Source organism: Leuresthes tenuis, unplaced genomic scaffold (assembly GCF_036924035.1).
Source record: "Leuresthes tenuis unplaced genomic scaffold, fLeuTen1.0.hap1 SCAF_15, whole genome shotgun sequence".
NCBI lineage: Eukaryota > Metazoa > Chordata > Actinopteri > Atheriniformes > Atherinopsidae > Leuresthes > Leuresthes tenuis.
The window spans coordinates 1,470,962-1,485,391 of record NW_027325369.1 but is presented as its reverse complement, the minus strand read 5'-3'; the positions used below and the strand labels follow the sequence as shown (position 1 = coordinate 1,485,391).

General features: G+C 40.0%; 1 protein-coding gene across 1 annotated transcript in view; it reads right to left on the bottom strand.

Annotated features, from left to right (window-relative positions):
• Positions 1–1,197: 1,197 nt before the first annotated feature.
• scfd1 (sec1 family domain containing 1) overlaps positions 1,198–14,430 on the bottom strand; it is a 34,745-nt gene continuing 21,512 nt past the window's right edge. The window contains exons 17-25 of the mRNA XM_072365255.1: positions 10,813–10,892; positions 9,501–9,563; positions 9,085–9,160; positions 7,420–7,473; positions 3,535–3,587; positions 3,384–3,417; positions 2,606–2,671; positions 1,483–1,551; positions 1,198–1,388 (exon numbers count right to left, since the gene is read on the bottom strand). Coding sequence (XP_072221356.1) covers positions 1,365–1,388; positions 1,483–1,551; positions 2,606–2,671; positions 3,384–3,417; positions 3,535–3,587; positions 7,420–7,473; positions 9,085–9,160; positions 9,501–9,563; positions 10,813–10,892 — 519 coding nt within the window. The 3' untranslated portion in view covers positions 1,198–1,364. The remainder of the gene's footprint in view (positions 1,389–1,482; positions 1,552–2,605; positions 2,672–3,383; positions 3,418–3,534; positions 3,588–7,419; positions 7,474–9,084; positions 9,161–9,500; positions 9,564–10,812; positions 10,893–14,430) is intronic.

Here is a 14,430-nt window from a genome sequence, read left to right as displayed (position 1 = left end):
AGTTAGAGTTGTAATACTTATACAGCTCAGTATACAACACTGTACTTAGATACTACACAGATTGACAGCTTTACTTCATAAATTAGGAAGTTGCACATAAAATATAGGTTGTGAAGAGTTTTTAAAGTCTGATACCTTGTTCAAAATTAAGTTCCATATATTCCTACATAGGAAAAAAAACATCAATCTTTTGTTGTCTCCAGCCATGAATCATGACACATGTTGCATCTACAGTTTTTATACATGACGTACTAATCCTAACCATTCATCTGAATTGTATTCCCCATTATAGGAACACATTATTTGAGGACACAAAGTCCCTACAGTGCAAGTAAACAGATTTATGGCCCTGCAACATCACCATTTATGTTTTCATAAATGTTTTTTTACTCATTTTCACCCACTAAAGTCAGACCAGAGAAAATGTCCTTTTGGAAATTAATTCCAAACTCTAAAGCTCAAACATGGCCAAATACACACACTGAGATTAAAATACCAAGATGACATAATCCTCAGATTGAGCTCTGTGTTTATAATGAAGTGTGTTGGCTCAACAGAGAGCTGCAGCAAGCTGTTATACTACTTTAAAATCATAGATTATGTGTGTTTGTGTAAGTTTCCGACCTGTAGGTCAAAAACTGATCATTTATTTTACATGAGAACGTGACATAAACACGGTTATATAGGTTTAAATATAGCTTTAACACATTTATTCAATTGGACTTATAAGCATGAAATGCTTTTCAAATGCAGGACACTATTAAAGACACGGGGAAAAAAAGACTACAACAAAACATGAATGATTAAAGCATTAAAAACAATGCATTTCTTGGTTTCCTTATTTCTTTTTTTCTGTGTAAACACATCAGATCTGATCTGGACATTTAATCCGTCTGTAAGGACACAGCCACTTCAAACAAGCTGTGAGCAGACGCACACGTTGAAATCAGTGAGCACACACCCAGAGCAGTGCTTAGACACAGGTTCAGCATACGAGGAGCAGTGGGGGGTTGGGTGCCTTTCCAAAAGGTGCTTTAGTTGTGAACAGTGGAGCCGTAGAGCGCAGGTATTCAGTGCTCTGACAGACATTTTTTCCTGTTAGATAACCGAAGACCTTCTGGTCCCAAGCTGCTTCTTTGGCCTTCAACTGTGCCATCAACTGAACTTTATATTCCTAAAATAACTTCAAGGCAACAGTGATTTGAAACTGTTAAGCTTTATTAGCACTGAGTGGATGGAACAGACTTTACAAAGACAGAAAATGTTTTAGTCCATTTACAGAACAGAGTTGATATAAAACAAAGTAGAATGAATGAAGAGATCAGCTATGAGAGAGAAAGATGCACATACTGCTGGTGTCCATGTCACTTTTGGCCAAGTTCAGAGAGCTGTGGAGAGGAAAGAGGAGGGTCAACAAAAAGCAGGGCTGTTTCTTTACTGCTGCTGTACAGAGAAATTAACAGGATAGGTGTGCTTTCTCACCTGTTTGATAAACTGAGCAGCATTAAAGAGTTCACTGCAGCCGTAAACAACCTTCCTCCCCTGTTTTGACTTGAAATACAGAGAAAAAAAAGGTTTTTGACAGTAGATACTGACATCACCAAACAGACAAAAAGGAAACAAGTTCACTTCCTGAAGTATAAGGTCCTTATTTGCAAATGTCATGATTACAATGACAATTTTTTTTCAAGATATTGCAAGATTTCATCTAGAGTATTACTTGGGAACAGTATATTACTATACTTTAATTATATTTATATAATAACTAAATGTATTAAAAACTAAAATAATCAGGGTATTGACTTTCAAGGGTTGCAAATATAGAATACCATTTCATCAGCATACAAAGAGCTATTGTGCTCCTCCCCTCCTTTAAAGCCCCACTGTCTGATGAGGTTCACAAGAAAATAGCAAGCAGTTTGATTTCTTCAGTGAAAAGCAAGGAGAAAGGAGACATGATCGCATTCATTTGTTTGTACCAAAGCAAATGAAGCTTGAGCCGTGAAATTAAAAAAAAAAAAAAAAAAAAAGGCAAATCTAAACATGTACAGGGCAGAAAGGAGAAAGAGTTCCACTTCACCTTTCATTCCAAAAGCCCTGCAAGTATCTGCAGATAAGTGTTTCTGTGCAAAGAGTTCATCAATCCTGTGTGGTTGTAATCGAATAATGTTTTTTTACAGCTATACAGCGATGGATCGAGTGTGTTTTTGGTTTTTTAACCTTTTTATATGAACAAATTGATGTCTCATTAGTAAAATCAGTAAAAGGCAACTTTCCAGTTATTTATTAAAGGGGGCTACTTCCATTAGTCAAGTTTAGTTCAAAGTAAAGTTTTTTTTAACCCATTAGGACCATAGGCTTTGTTTAAAATGTTTATTTGTCAGCCTTTGAAGAAACCACAAACATAAAAATCATTAAAAAGTTTAAACTTTCAGCTTTTATTGGAAGTTACTGACTTTAAAGCTGCAAACATTTACACAATCTCACATTAACTGCAAGATATTTATGTGAAATTATTGCAGCTGTGTAAAGCTGAATAGCCTCAATGAGAGGCGTCCTCGTGGAATTTCTACTGAAATAAAATGTTGAACATAATATGTGGTACCTTGGCGTAATCCACCAGGTTCTGGTACTCAATGTAGTTTCCTCCTCCAACTACAAACACGATGGCCTGAAACACAGCAGGGGAAACGGAAAACTTAACACAGCAGAGGATTTAGAGGGCTGGAAGTACTGATTGTATTTAATAATTGATGTGTCAAATGATACAGTTACAGTTGTGTGATACACAAGAGGAGCAACAAATACCGAAAAAGGGTACAGAGCGCATGAAAGTGCATCTAAACGTGTTTGTGGGCTAAAGAAAAGTGTCTGTGCAGTGTTTGTGTAAAGTATCAAAGGCAAGGACACATTTAAATGATAAATGCATAGAATGTAGTAAGCATGGAATGAGAATGAGCCTGTAAGAATACACTTGTTATGAGGATTGGTCTACAGCTTTCTGCTTGTTCAGGTTTTTCTAAATCAGATCTTTGTATCGCATAAGGAAGATGACATTTACATTACTCAGCCTGATATTCAGCCTGTGATGGTGGCGTAGTTCTATTTCTCTCTGTCTGGTGTCAAATGAGAACTCTACAGGGCTACACCACATGCATTATTTACAGCATGTTCTCTGTGGTACATCATTGCAGTTGGGTTTACTTGTTGGCTGTGAGTGTGCATTATTAGTGATTACATTTGACCCCTTTAAAGTCAAAGGTTAAAGCGGTCTACAAAGAAAAGACTCTTCGAAAATGCTCTCATGCAAGTGAAGCGGCAGATTTACGGTGTTTTATATTTCCTTTTAACTTGTTTTTATTCCGGTAATTACTTTTACTCACCTCCTGAAACGGGTTCTTGTTCCTGGGGATGGAGCTGAAAAAGAAGAAGAGATGATGAGTCATTCCAGAGCTTTTAATCCCTTAGCAGCATCTGAGTGTCAGTGACAGAGTAGCTCCAGTTCTGCTAGTGATCACTGATTTGTTGCCTTACCTTTCGCTGCCCCGCAGCATCTTTGGGTCAAAATATCGATAGTCATCCGTTTCCTGGAAAATCAGACAGAAAAACAAGGACAATGACAAAACACTGTTGTCTTTGGACTTGACCTGTGAATAGATGACAGTGAGATGGAGAAAAACTGAAAAGTTTGTTTCTCATAGGCCATAAATCCAGTCATCTCTGCTTCCACTCATATCACGGACCTCCTGTTAGATCCCTTTGAATTATGTTCCATAATGTGATTCAGTTGTGGTTTGTTCTATCAGATATCTTGACGCAGTTTCTTCAGTTTTAAGATTTACACTCACTGTACATCATAAACTGTACACACAATATCTAACAAAGGGAGCCTGAAAGCCAAGGGTTCTGCTATAGGTTCTGCTTTGAGCTCTTTATGCACTTTGTGAACCATAATGGGCTGAAAGGTGGAGGTACACTGGTTGGATGCAGCAGGAACTTGGCTGTTGTACTGTTGTAGGGACAGAAGAATATGATGAAGTGCTCATCATATATAGTAAGCCGTGTTTACCTCCAAAAACAGATGACTCATTCCAATGTAACTAGGCAAGGACTGAGATTTCTCACCGACTCTTTCCAAAACCGTTTGGGGTCATTTAGGCCGTCAGAGGTGATTGATAAAAAATATTCAGACCTGGTCTTTTTTATTAAGGAGGAGTATTTGTTTCTTAACTTTCTAAAAGGTGAGCCACTCATCACAGAAACCCGTTGATCTTGCTTTCTCCCAGGGATAAACCAAGGATTATTCCTCCGTTTGAGCCTGAATCTTCAGAGAGGGGCATGTTTTTTAATCATGTGACCAAGCTGCTTCAATTATTAAATTCTATTTTCCCCACATTACAGTGATTCATAATTCTGTGTGAACACCTTATGAAGAATCTCACAAACTAGCTGCTGTGTGCAAGGCTGCAGAAAAGGAAAACTTCCAATTACTAAAAGTGTTAAATATGTCTGAGATAGCTCTTCCTCATACTGGTCCAAATTAGACAAATGACAGTTCTGAAGTCTTTTAATTGAAAAACTTTAATTGAAATGTTTGGAAATTTCACAAGCACCACATATTGTTAATGATATTTGTAAAAATGTAAATTAATTAAGCTTTGAGATTTCAAGCATGTTCGAAAACTGACCCAAAAATTTGGGGTTATTATTCCACGTCAATATCCCTCCAAATTTTTGTTAAACCGTGAGTCAAACACAATCTAAAAATGCAAGAAGAAGCACATTCTAACAGTAAGGACAATCTGATAGAGAGAGAATGTGCTCTTCTGTTCCTTTTATCTCCATCCCAGTCCTGCCCCCCCTTCAGATTCACAACAGCAGGATCTTTGTTTGTGGTCTGTAACTCCAGACGTTGAGAAACCTGCAGTGTGTGCACGTACATGTCTGTCATTCATTGTGAGGACCGCTTTGAGCTTTCAGGAGTAATGACATTTAGCTTCATGGGGCTGTTTGAGGCTTCTGGGTTAAATCTGTAACCTTTGGTTGTAGCTTGAACCCCGGGCTGAGGTTAGCACATCTGACTATATGAGTGGGAGAGTGGAAACAAAAGGAGCTCTTTTAATTCAGCATAACTGTGCTGACTCGTACTTCTGTGATCACGAGCATTTACCCTTCTCACACACTCAGATATTATGAAACTAATGTGATCTCCCACGCTGCTGTGGTTATATGTCAGAGCTTTCAATCACTGCTAAGGTGAAGTACCAAATGAAAAAGGAGAACATTTTGACACATGCGCTGGAGTCCTGAAATATTCTAGAGAACGCAAAAGTCAGCAACATTCACCCAAGGCACCTTTCAGACACTTTCTATGCAGAGCCCCAGTTAAATCTGTGGAACACCAGCAGGTGAGACTGGAATGAGTGGTGTGCATACTGGTAAGAGCTGCTTCCAGGTTCCCTTTCTGCTCACCTGTTGGCTAATTTTCCAGTCACTCCTTGTATTTGTGGATTTTCCCAGAAATCAGAATTGATATCAACCCATGATGGAGCTCATCAAGGGGCCTTAAATGCTTTTTCCGATGTGTCGTAAGGAATTAATCAATTTCTACAGTGTTCTCTTCACGTTTTGCCTCCTCTGTGTTAAGCAGGTTCTACAGTAAATAACAATAAACTGGAACATTCCAAAATACAAGTTGGTGTAGATTACATCCAGGTCACGGTAATCCTAAGAGCTTGAATAAGAGCAACTGGAGATGTAAGTCCTTAAGATACAGGTGAACTGCTGAGTCTTAACCTGAAGAACCTACATGTTAAGGAAAAGGGACTCTGAGGTCAGTAATGTCCACATTCTGGACAGAGACAGATGGTTTGAGAGAGGAGTTAAGGAAGCCATCTTTGTTAAACTGGAAAAAGCATCTTTGAACAAAGTAGCTGGTCTCAGGTACCACCTTCCCAGCACCTATAATGCAGCACTGTCTCTCCTCCTGGAGCAGTTTCACAACCATTCACACCTTGGATCCTGTGACCAAAAACTCGCTCTTTCAGAGATGCAGGAAACAAAATGTAGAGGTGAGAATGACTTAAACGGCACGCACATTGGTCAGGGGGTACAGTTACACAGTGACTGTAATGACTTACTAATTGTGAATGACCTCTCTCTGCTTATAAGCTGATACTCCCCAACATCTGGTTAGAACTGAAGAGGCCTTTCAGCCAGAGGTGAAACGTCCTCAAGATCCAAGAAAAAGTTCAGCTACCCTTTTTTAAACTTTTAAGAATGACAAAAGGTACTCCTTTGCATGTCTTTACAGAGGACTTTGCATTACTGGAGGCTTGCCTGGGGTGTTAGTGACATGTGAACACTGGTTACACCAGTCAGGAAGCTACACCTCGTAATATATTCATATTTATGCATTTTAGTAGATGCTTCTATCCAAAGCGACTTACAGCTAGGCAGGTAGGGTAAGGGGGACCCCTGAGGACCCCTACTGAAGGTTAGATTGCCACCTTTCATGCAGAGGATTAGAACCCAGGTCACCCACATGAAAGGTGGCAATCTTACCTATATACTCTCCAGTCCCATAAACCATACAACCAAACAAACCATACATGCTGGAGCACGGTTGTTATAATTGGCTTTGTTCTTAGACATTACATATTCATGTTCTGTATTTTACTAAATGTTCCTATTATGTACTTTCCCACTCTGCTCATACAACACAATGTATGTCCTTGACTGGTCCAAGACTTTAAGATGGCATAACGGGACTAAATATGTGGGTCAGATGAAGCTTCTCTATCTCGTCTGATAGGTCGGTTACAGTAGATACACGCCTAAAACAACACACTCACACACACACACATACGCTGTTTATCACATCCCAAGAAGGTGACGAGGACGGTGGTTGGCCTGCTCGTGTCACTCATACCTGACCAATTACACTCGGCTGTGTGTAAGTCCAACCTCTGAGAGATAAATGTGGAGAAGATAAATAAGTTTCCGGACATTGGGGCTCGGGCTGACGGGCTTCCTGCTGGCGCTCTGTCACTCCGAGCCCAGCGCTGCCATACTTTATACTTTGTTTAACTTGTTCTTGGGCTTCCAATGAAAGAATTGGGCTAACACTGTGATGATCATGTTCTTTGATTTCAGTGGTTTTACCACAATTCACGGAATGTAGCCTCCACTGCTCCACAGCCAAAACTGACCTCAGCTTGTGAGGCTGAAGGTTTGTGCGTCTGAGAAGGTGATCAGCAGCACAGAAGTACCACAGGGCACTGTGATCTCACTCCATCTCTTTATCCCTGGTTTTATTTCAAGACATTTCTAAATTTCCCATCAGATGATACATTCTTCCGTCACAGAAACAAGAAGACAAAGAAAGAACAAAAGCAAATGAGTAACAGTTAAACTCACAGGATGAGATTTCATCTCCATCAGGTTATCCAGGATCCGAGTGACTGGAAGGTTCTGGAACAGCAAAATAAATTCAACTTTTAAAGTGTTTACTCAACAAATAAAGGCATACCAAAGTTTTATGTGAACTGAGTTTAGTTCATGTGGTTAAATGTCTTTTTTAAATCTCAGTCACTCTCAGAATCTTCATCGTAAAAAGCCCAGTCGTAACTTTACCCGTTTGCTTTGTCAGGTTTGGACTGGTACTGTTTTTATTACAGTACATATATGGCTTGTGAAATATTTTCCGAGATGTTTCACATACTTAAGTTGTGACTGTGGGTGACAACTTCAAGTATCATCTCCATCAAGACTGACTCGATAAATGTGAATGTTTTATGGTCATGTTTCGGCTGCCCTGCAAAGCATCGGACTTCAGCTTGTCCTTGTAAGAGCTGAGACTAGATTAAATCCATGTACTGCAACAGTTTGTCTTATCTATAAGAGTCTATGTGACTTCTCTGCTCGACAGTCATCAAATGCATATCGACTTACACGGGGGGGGGGGGGGGGGGGGGGGCAACAAGAGGACATTGTGTCATCTGACTTAAAAGTTCTTTAGGTCAGTCTCAGTCCCAGCAGTGATAAGATAACTGGATACTAACAATTCATTTAAAGCTCATTTGTGTTTGAGTGTGTTAAATGTTATATTTGCACAGCTTTGGAATCCTAATACCTTTATGAATCATACTTTTATTCTGTGTTCTGTTACGTGCAATGTCCCTGTTAAAGAAATAAATAAAGCTCTCTCCTATGAACACTTCTGCATGCATATTCAGCCAATCATAGGGAAGTCGTGCAGATGCAGGCCTGATGAAAGTGGGGATGAGTTTTATTCAAGAGGAAAACGACACAAACAAGAAAAGGGTTGAATGAACATATAATAAACAACTAATTCATGAATCGCAATGATCTACAGCTCTGTATTACAATTATTAAGACCTATGTATGCATACAGTGTCTCAGAAAAGTGAGTACACCCCTCACCTTTGTGTTAATGTGTTTTTATATCTTAACACTGAAGATATGACACTTTGATGCCATGTAAAGCAGCCAGTGAGCAGGACACACCCGAGACCTCGTAACAAGTCACATGACACCGGGGAGGGAAAATAATTGGACATTTTCACTGGGGGGTGTTCACACTTTTGTTGCCAGCGGTTTAGACATTAATGGCTGTGTGTTTGGTTATTTTGAGGCGCTGCACACAGGCTGCTTTACACTGCATCAAAGTGTCATATCTTAACACAAATGTGAGGGGTGTACTCACTTCTGTGAGATGCCGAACTCTGTTTTCCTTCGTTAAGTCTTTTTTTTGGCACTACTGGCCTTTCTTCAACAGTAGCTGGACAGCCTCTGTACACGCGGTTCACCTTCAACCAGGTCAGGTCCACAGAGCCCAAGAAGCAGAAATATTTAGTAAATGTCCACAAATATACTTAAGTTACTTGATCAATGTGCAGACCATGAAAATACCTTCTACCTGATCAACTAATGAATAAAACAAGAAGTCAAAACCCAAATAATTATTTGAAGCTCATATGTGTAAAAGTCCCTCTTCCCCTTTAATTCTAAGTCTTTCACTTAAGTCCTCTTACTGATGTTTCCACAAAGTGTGTCACTCACATGCTGCTTGAGCACTAGGTTCTTCACACCCTCCATGACAAACTGCGAGCCGGTATTCATGACTCTGGAGAAGAGCCTGTGGAGGGGAGGGTGGGGGACGAGGGAGGAGAAACAGATGAAAGAGGAAAAAAGCAAGAGGAGAACAGGGTTAGGCTGGTAGTCTGAGGAAAGCACTCAGACCGTGTCTTTAAAGACATTAAATGGTGAATAATTGTGTATTTTTCATAAGAAAATGGAAAAGGCAGTTTTATTGATAATACTGTGAAAATCTTGAGTAGCTGAGGATGAATTTGGGCCAGTTAAGAAGTCATATCACTACAAATACACTGCTTCTGGATTCCAGTGAAAACTTCCAGTTAAACAGAATAACAAAAGGTTCCGTATAAAATTACGTTTTTATTTAAATGCTGACTTACCCCATGGGTTTGACTCCACTGTTCCCATAGTTGGCCGGGGTGGCAGCTAATTTGGTTAATGCCCTGCAAAGAATGAGGAAAAGCCCATAATGCAACCAGCTCATCTGCTACACAGTGACTGAGCTGCAGTCCAGTCTCTCATTTCTATAAAACACAATGAGAACCGCCGACATACAGTTGGCACTATGAATTACAACAGGAAATGTGTAAAGATCATTCTCCAATGATTTTTTGGGGGCTCTTCTCTAAAGTGAGGAAGTGATATGAACTTGGGAGTGAGAGAGACACGCCTGAGGCTGGACTGAAGGCTGCTGCACCAAGGACTCAGCCGGTGTGCAGCAGGTGAGACACAGAGGTGCTGCAGTCATTCATAAAGAAAAAGCACATTTTTAATAGTGCTGTGTTTTGAAAACTGTAAAGCACCAACTATGACTACCATAATTATTCTAGAGATGCTGATGAAGAAAAAACTCAATCACATAAATCAAAGTTTAAGCCCTACGGTAAATATGGTGCAGTTTTAATATCATACAGATAAGGATGTAGAGGTAGGGTTAAAACTGTCAAACAGAAAGATTAGGGAGATGCACCACCATATATTTCCTTTTTATCATTATTAATAAAACACTTTGGGGGCACTTTTTGGACTATGAGTAAAGCAAACTCAGTGCTTAGCATGGAAACATGTTCTGTGTTCAACAGCAGATGCATTCTATTGGCAGGTGCTACACATTGTAGGGCTGTCCTGGCTGACATGACTCTTTTACTGTCACATGGAGGTCTGGGACAACACCTGGTCCGGGTGATGGTCGCCGACGCACAAAATCTGACGGACACAAGTCGCTAATCTTGCTCTAAAAAAGCCTCCTGGACCAATATATTTGTAGGTTTTTTTGTCCAATCATTAAACCTTGTAAGCTGCTTTCAGGCAATGCTTAAAGATAGACCTTCCAAAGCATTTTGAGTACCCCAAAAACCACTTCAGAGAATTCCACAAATTTAGGGTCATATACTTTGAGTATTAAGGAAATGTTCAGTTTATTGTTCATGGATTCAGACGGACACGGTCTATTCTTCTTCAGAGCTTATTTGCTGTGTGCTGAAAATCCCCAGCAACATTTCATTTTTACACACACACAGATTTATTTGAATGAGAATGAGTTAATTCTGTTGATTCTGCACAATCGTGCTGTTTGTCAGCGTATTTTCAATTTGGTTCAAATCAGGCATTTTTAAGGATCTTCCTGGAATCATAGCTAAAAAGTAAAGTTTCAGTTAAACAACACAAGTAGACACCATTAGACACACTTACTTCCACTGTTTAATGTAGCTGAGGGGAGAAAGGTCACAACCTGTTTCCAACAAAGCCTTTTTGTACTGCTCCAAGTCTGACTGAAACACAGAAAGAACAAAAAAAAGGTCAGAACACTGGGCCTCGTTTCCCCAACAGCACTGGACAGGTAGGCTGTTCCTCAAAAGCACCGGAACACATTGTAATGATCAGTTTTGACTTGTAATCATTGGCTATTTAATAGTTTTCCTTCTGTTCTTTTTGCTCTTTGTCACTTTAAAGATATTAAATACACAAGTAAGAGATGACAGAAACATGAGAGGCTTTCTAATGGTTTAGAAAGAATTAAATGCTGAATGCTGACGCAGAACAAAATACAATTTCTAACATCTCTGCATCATCAGCAGCCGTGTCCATTCCAGCACTTCATTAATGCCTGTTTCAGCTGTGCAGCACTCACACTTTTAAAGGTTCAGTTGTGAAAACTGTCGTGTGGGCATGGACACAGAGTACTGTCTTCAGTACATGTCTGCATGGCACCTCAGCCAGAAAGAATTACGCAAGTGCTGAGCCACGTGAGGGTGGCCACAAAAGAGTGTGTGTCTTTGTGTTTTAGCGTCCAAACACATCTGTCAGAAAACTGAACAGCACCCTGGAGAGTCTGAAGCAAAAAGAAGGGGTAAGAAAAAGGTGACACACAAAAAGAAACTGACAAGAGGGAAGAGAATTGGAGAGGGATGAAGTGAAAAAGGGGATAATCCCGGAATGAACATCTGAAACAGTGTCTTATGACTTGAAAAACAGAACAAGAAGAGTCTGAGGATCACAGAAAACCGATGTGGAGGCTTCAAACAAAGAAGTACAACTGCCTTTTTCAACGTTATATCAGCAACAAACAGTTAACAGCTATGCCCAGAGTTTTCTCAGGGAGAATTGGACCTTTTCTCACATGCTAACCAATATCCTTGTACTTTTTATACCCCTAACATGGCTTATATTCAGATCAGCCAGATGGACAGCCTGTCCTGCATCGCTCTGTGCATGCGTTCATCAGGTGACTCTTTAAACAGTCTGCTGACATGACTTGTGGGTAGCAGGATAGTGATAATTGGCCCCATCTTTAAATCATCACTGCACAAAGAGGTTTGTGTGTGGTTCCTTCCTCGGCTGCAGGGGGAGACATCGGGCAGGGGTGAGGCTAAATGGAACAGCTGCACTGTTTTCATCAACAGCTGCATGCAGAGATCCTTTCCTGAACGAGCTCTCTGGAGACGAGCTATGGTGGAATCTCCACTCATCATTAGTGAACCAATGCCTAAGATAGTTATGGATTTTTAAGAGCTGTCTTTAAAAATCAACAGTCTCTCCAAATTTTAAACCTTTTTTTTGTCCAAATCAACCTTCATTCACAAATCTTTTTTTTTTTTAACCATTCTTTAGAAGGAAAACAATCCATATGGCAGGGCAAGCAAATTTGATTCATTAAGTTGATTTCCAAAATTCCACAAAGACTTGGCTCGAACTCTTGTCAGCATCTTTTATTGGGATGTCAAATATACTTTGTCTCACACTTTGGTCACACTTTTGTAGAGTAAATTCCTGCTAAAAACGTCTCTTTCAGGCACTTTCAGGACCCACAACCCTTCAGACCTCAGTGAAACCCACTGATAATCTGTCAGAGTATGTTCGTTCAGACATCGTTTTCTCTCTTTAGTCCAGTTTGGTTACACCATCTTTTCCCATCTTTGCTAACAGAGGAATTGCATAAAAAGGGTATGGAGCACTTTGCAGATCTAGTCATTGATAAATCTTTTGTATAATTTGAACAACCCCCCCCCTAAGAAAAGCCATTTCCCTTAAGGCACATGAAATGAATATCTCTGATGCCCCTCTTAAGTTGGATTTGGCAGCTGATGCCTGATATCCAACATATATGAAAAACTAACCAGTACAAGACCTGCTTCCCCTGTCTTCTGCTCTGCCAGGCATGAGCGATTTAAGGAAACGTGAAATCTGGAATATTGGAATAAAATAACCAAAGCAAGGTGGAAACAATCAAACTTTCTGTCATGTGACCAACTGTGTTAGAGATGCCATTGCTTTCATCTTCCACCCCTCTGTCCTTGTGTCGCTCCCTGAAACAAACGTGGAAACGCAGAGGGATCACAGAAAGTATTCGCTTCGTATTCTTTCCTCCATTCGTGTGACCTTTTATTTGGACCAAAATCAACCACACAGGGACAAAAACTAAACCACAACCCTCCAGTCACCGGGTCAGGGCTGAACCAGGTCAGCACTCACTACGAATAAATCACATGAATCATTCAGCTTCTCACATGAAACACCCCCCCCCACAAATCTACTTCACCACTGGATTTTGAAACAAAGTCCTAACGAGAAACAGGTTATTTGGCTCATGGGTGTTGGTGTATTCAGACTCTAACAATGCTGCTATCTGTCATTAGTCATCAGAAAAGCAAATATTTAGTCAAAAGTTCAACCTGAGAGCTGAAGTCATTGTTAAGTAAATCTGTTCTGTTTTAGCAGCAAAGGTCACCTACAAAGGACTCCCTTTGAGCGTTATTTGTTCTGTTCTGGGACTGATGTAGGAGGAGGAGGTCTGTTGGTTTAACCTGCTTTCTCCAGGCCATGTGTTTAAATGCCACTGAGCATAACGCTGAATCCCAGAATTGTCCCATGGTTTTCACTGGTCTGAGTGTGTCTGATATGTCTGATAGAGAAACAGAAATAAAAAGGACTGTATGTGCAACTTTATGTGGGACTTTCCCTGTACAGCAATATGAGAAAAGCTCAACGAATAAAGTCCAGTCGGGGAGCTTTCTCCTGGCCTTGATTTTCTTTTCAGAGCAAACATTTTCAGAGACAAATTTAAAAGTAATGATTGTGAGAGTTCCTTTGAATGTTATGCCAAGAAATGTCCAGGTGGTTCAGGAAAACTGCAGGCTTCAAAATCCAAACACGATTACTTCATCAGTATGAAAGGAAACGTGTAATAACTCTAATCAGTGCGACTAATCCTGATCCACCAGCTGATCTTTATGAGCTCACAGTTTGAAGGTATGTTTCTATGTGAACTTTTCTTGCTCAGATCATACAAAAAGCCTCCGAAGTGAACCCAAGACACACTGCGCTCCTTATTTGCTGCTCCCAGCTACGTGGGGTGTTGTTTTCGTTACTGTTGACAGCGTTTCTGGTTTCAGACGACTGAGATGTTAGATCCAAGTGTCCAGCTCAGACAGAGAAAGGGAGGTGACTCACACAGCTCGTGATCTCAGTTTGCCACCCTTAGAAAGCTCCAATGACATGTTCCTGAGGGCAACCAGAGCTTGTGCTGGACACAGAACTCTTAAGACATCCATAATCATGGAAAACATTTAGATTTAGGACCTGATTCATAGATATTAGTTACACTTCATTTCTTGACTTGTGGTTATATCATTGATATAATGACAATAAGCCGAATGCACATGGAAAATCTAACTACTTTTTCACAACAGAGTGATTGATTCTAAATCCATCTCAATGTTATGGCTATTTTTCTCTCTTTTAAAAACGTCATATACAGTGATTGAAATATAAAAATGAATAAGTTAAATGGAATAATATGTTCTCCACTAT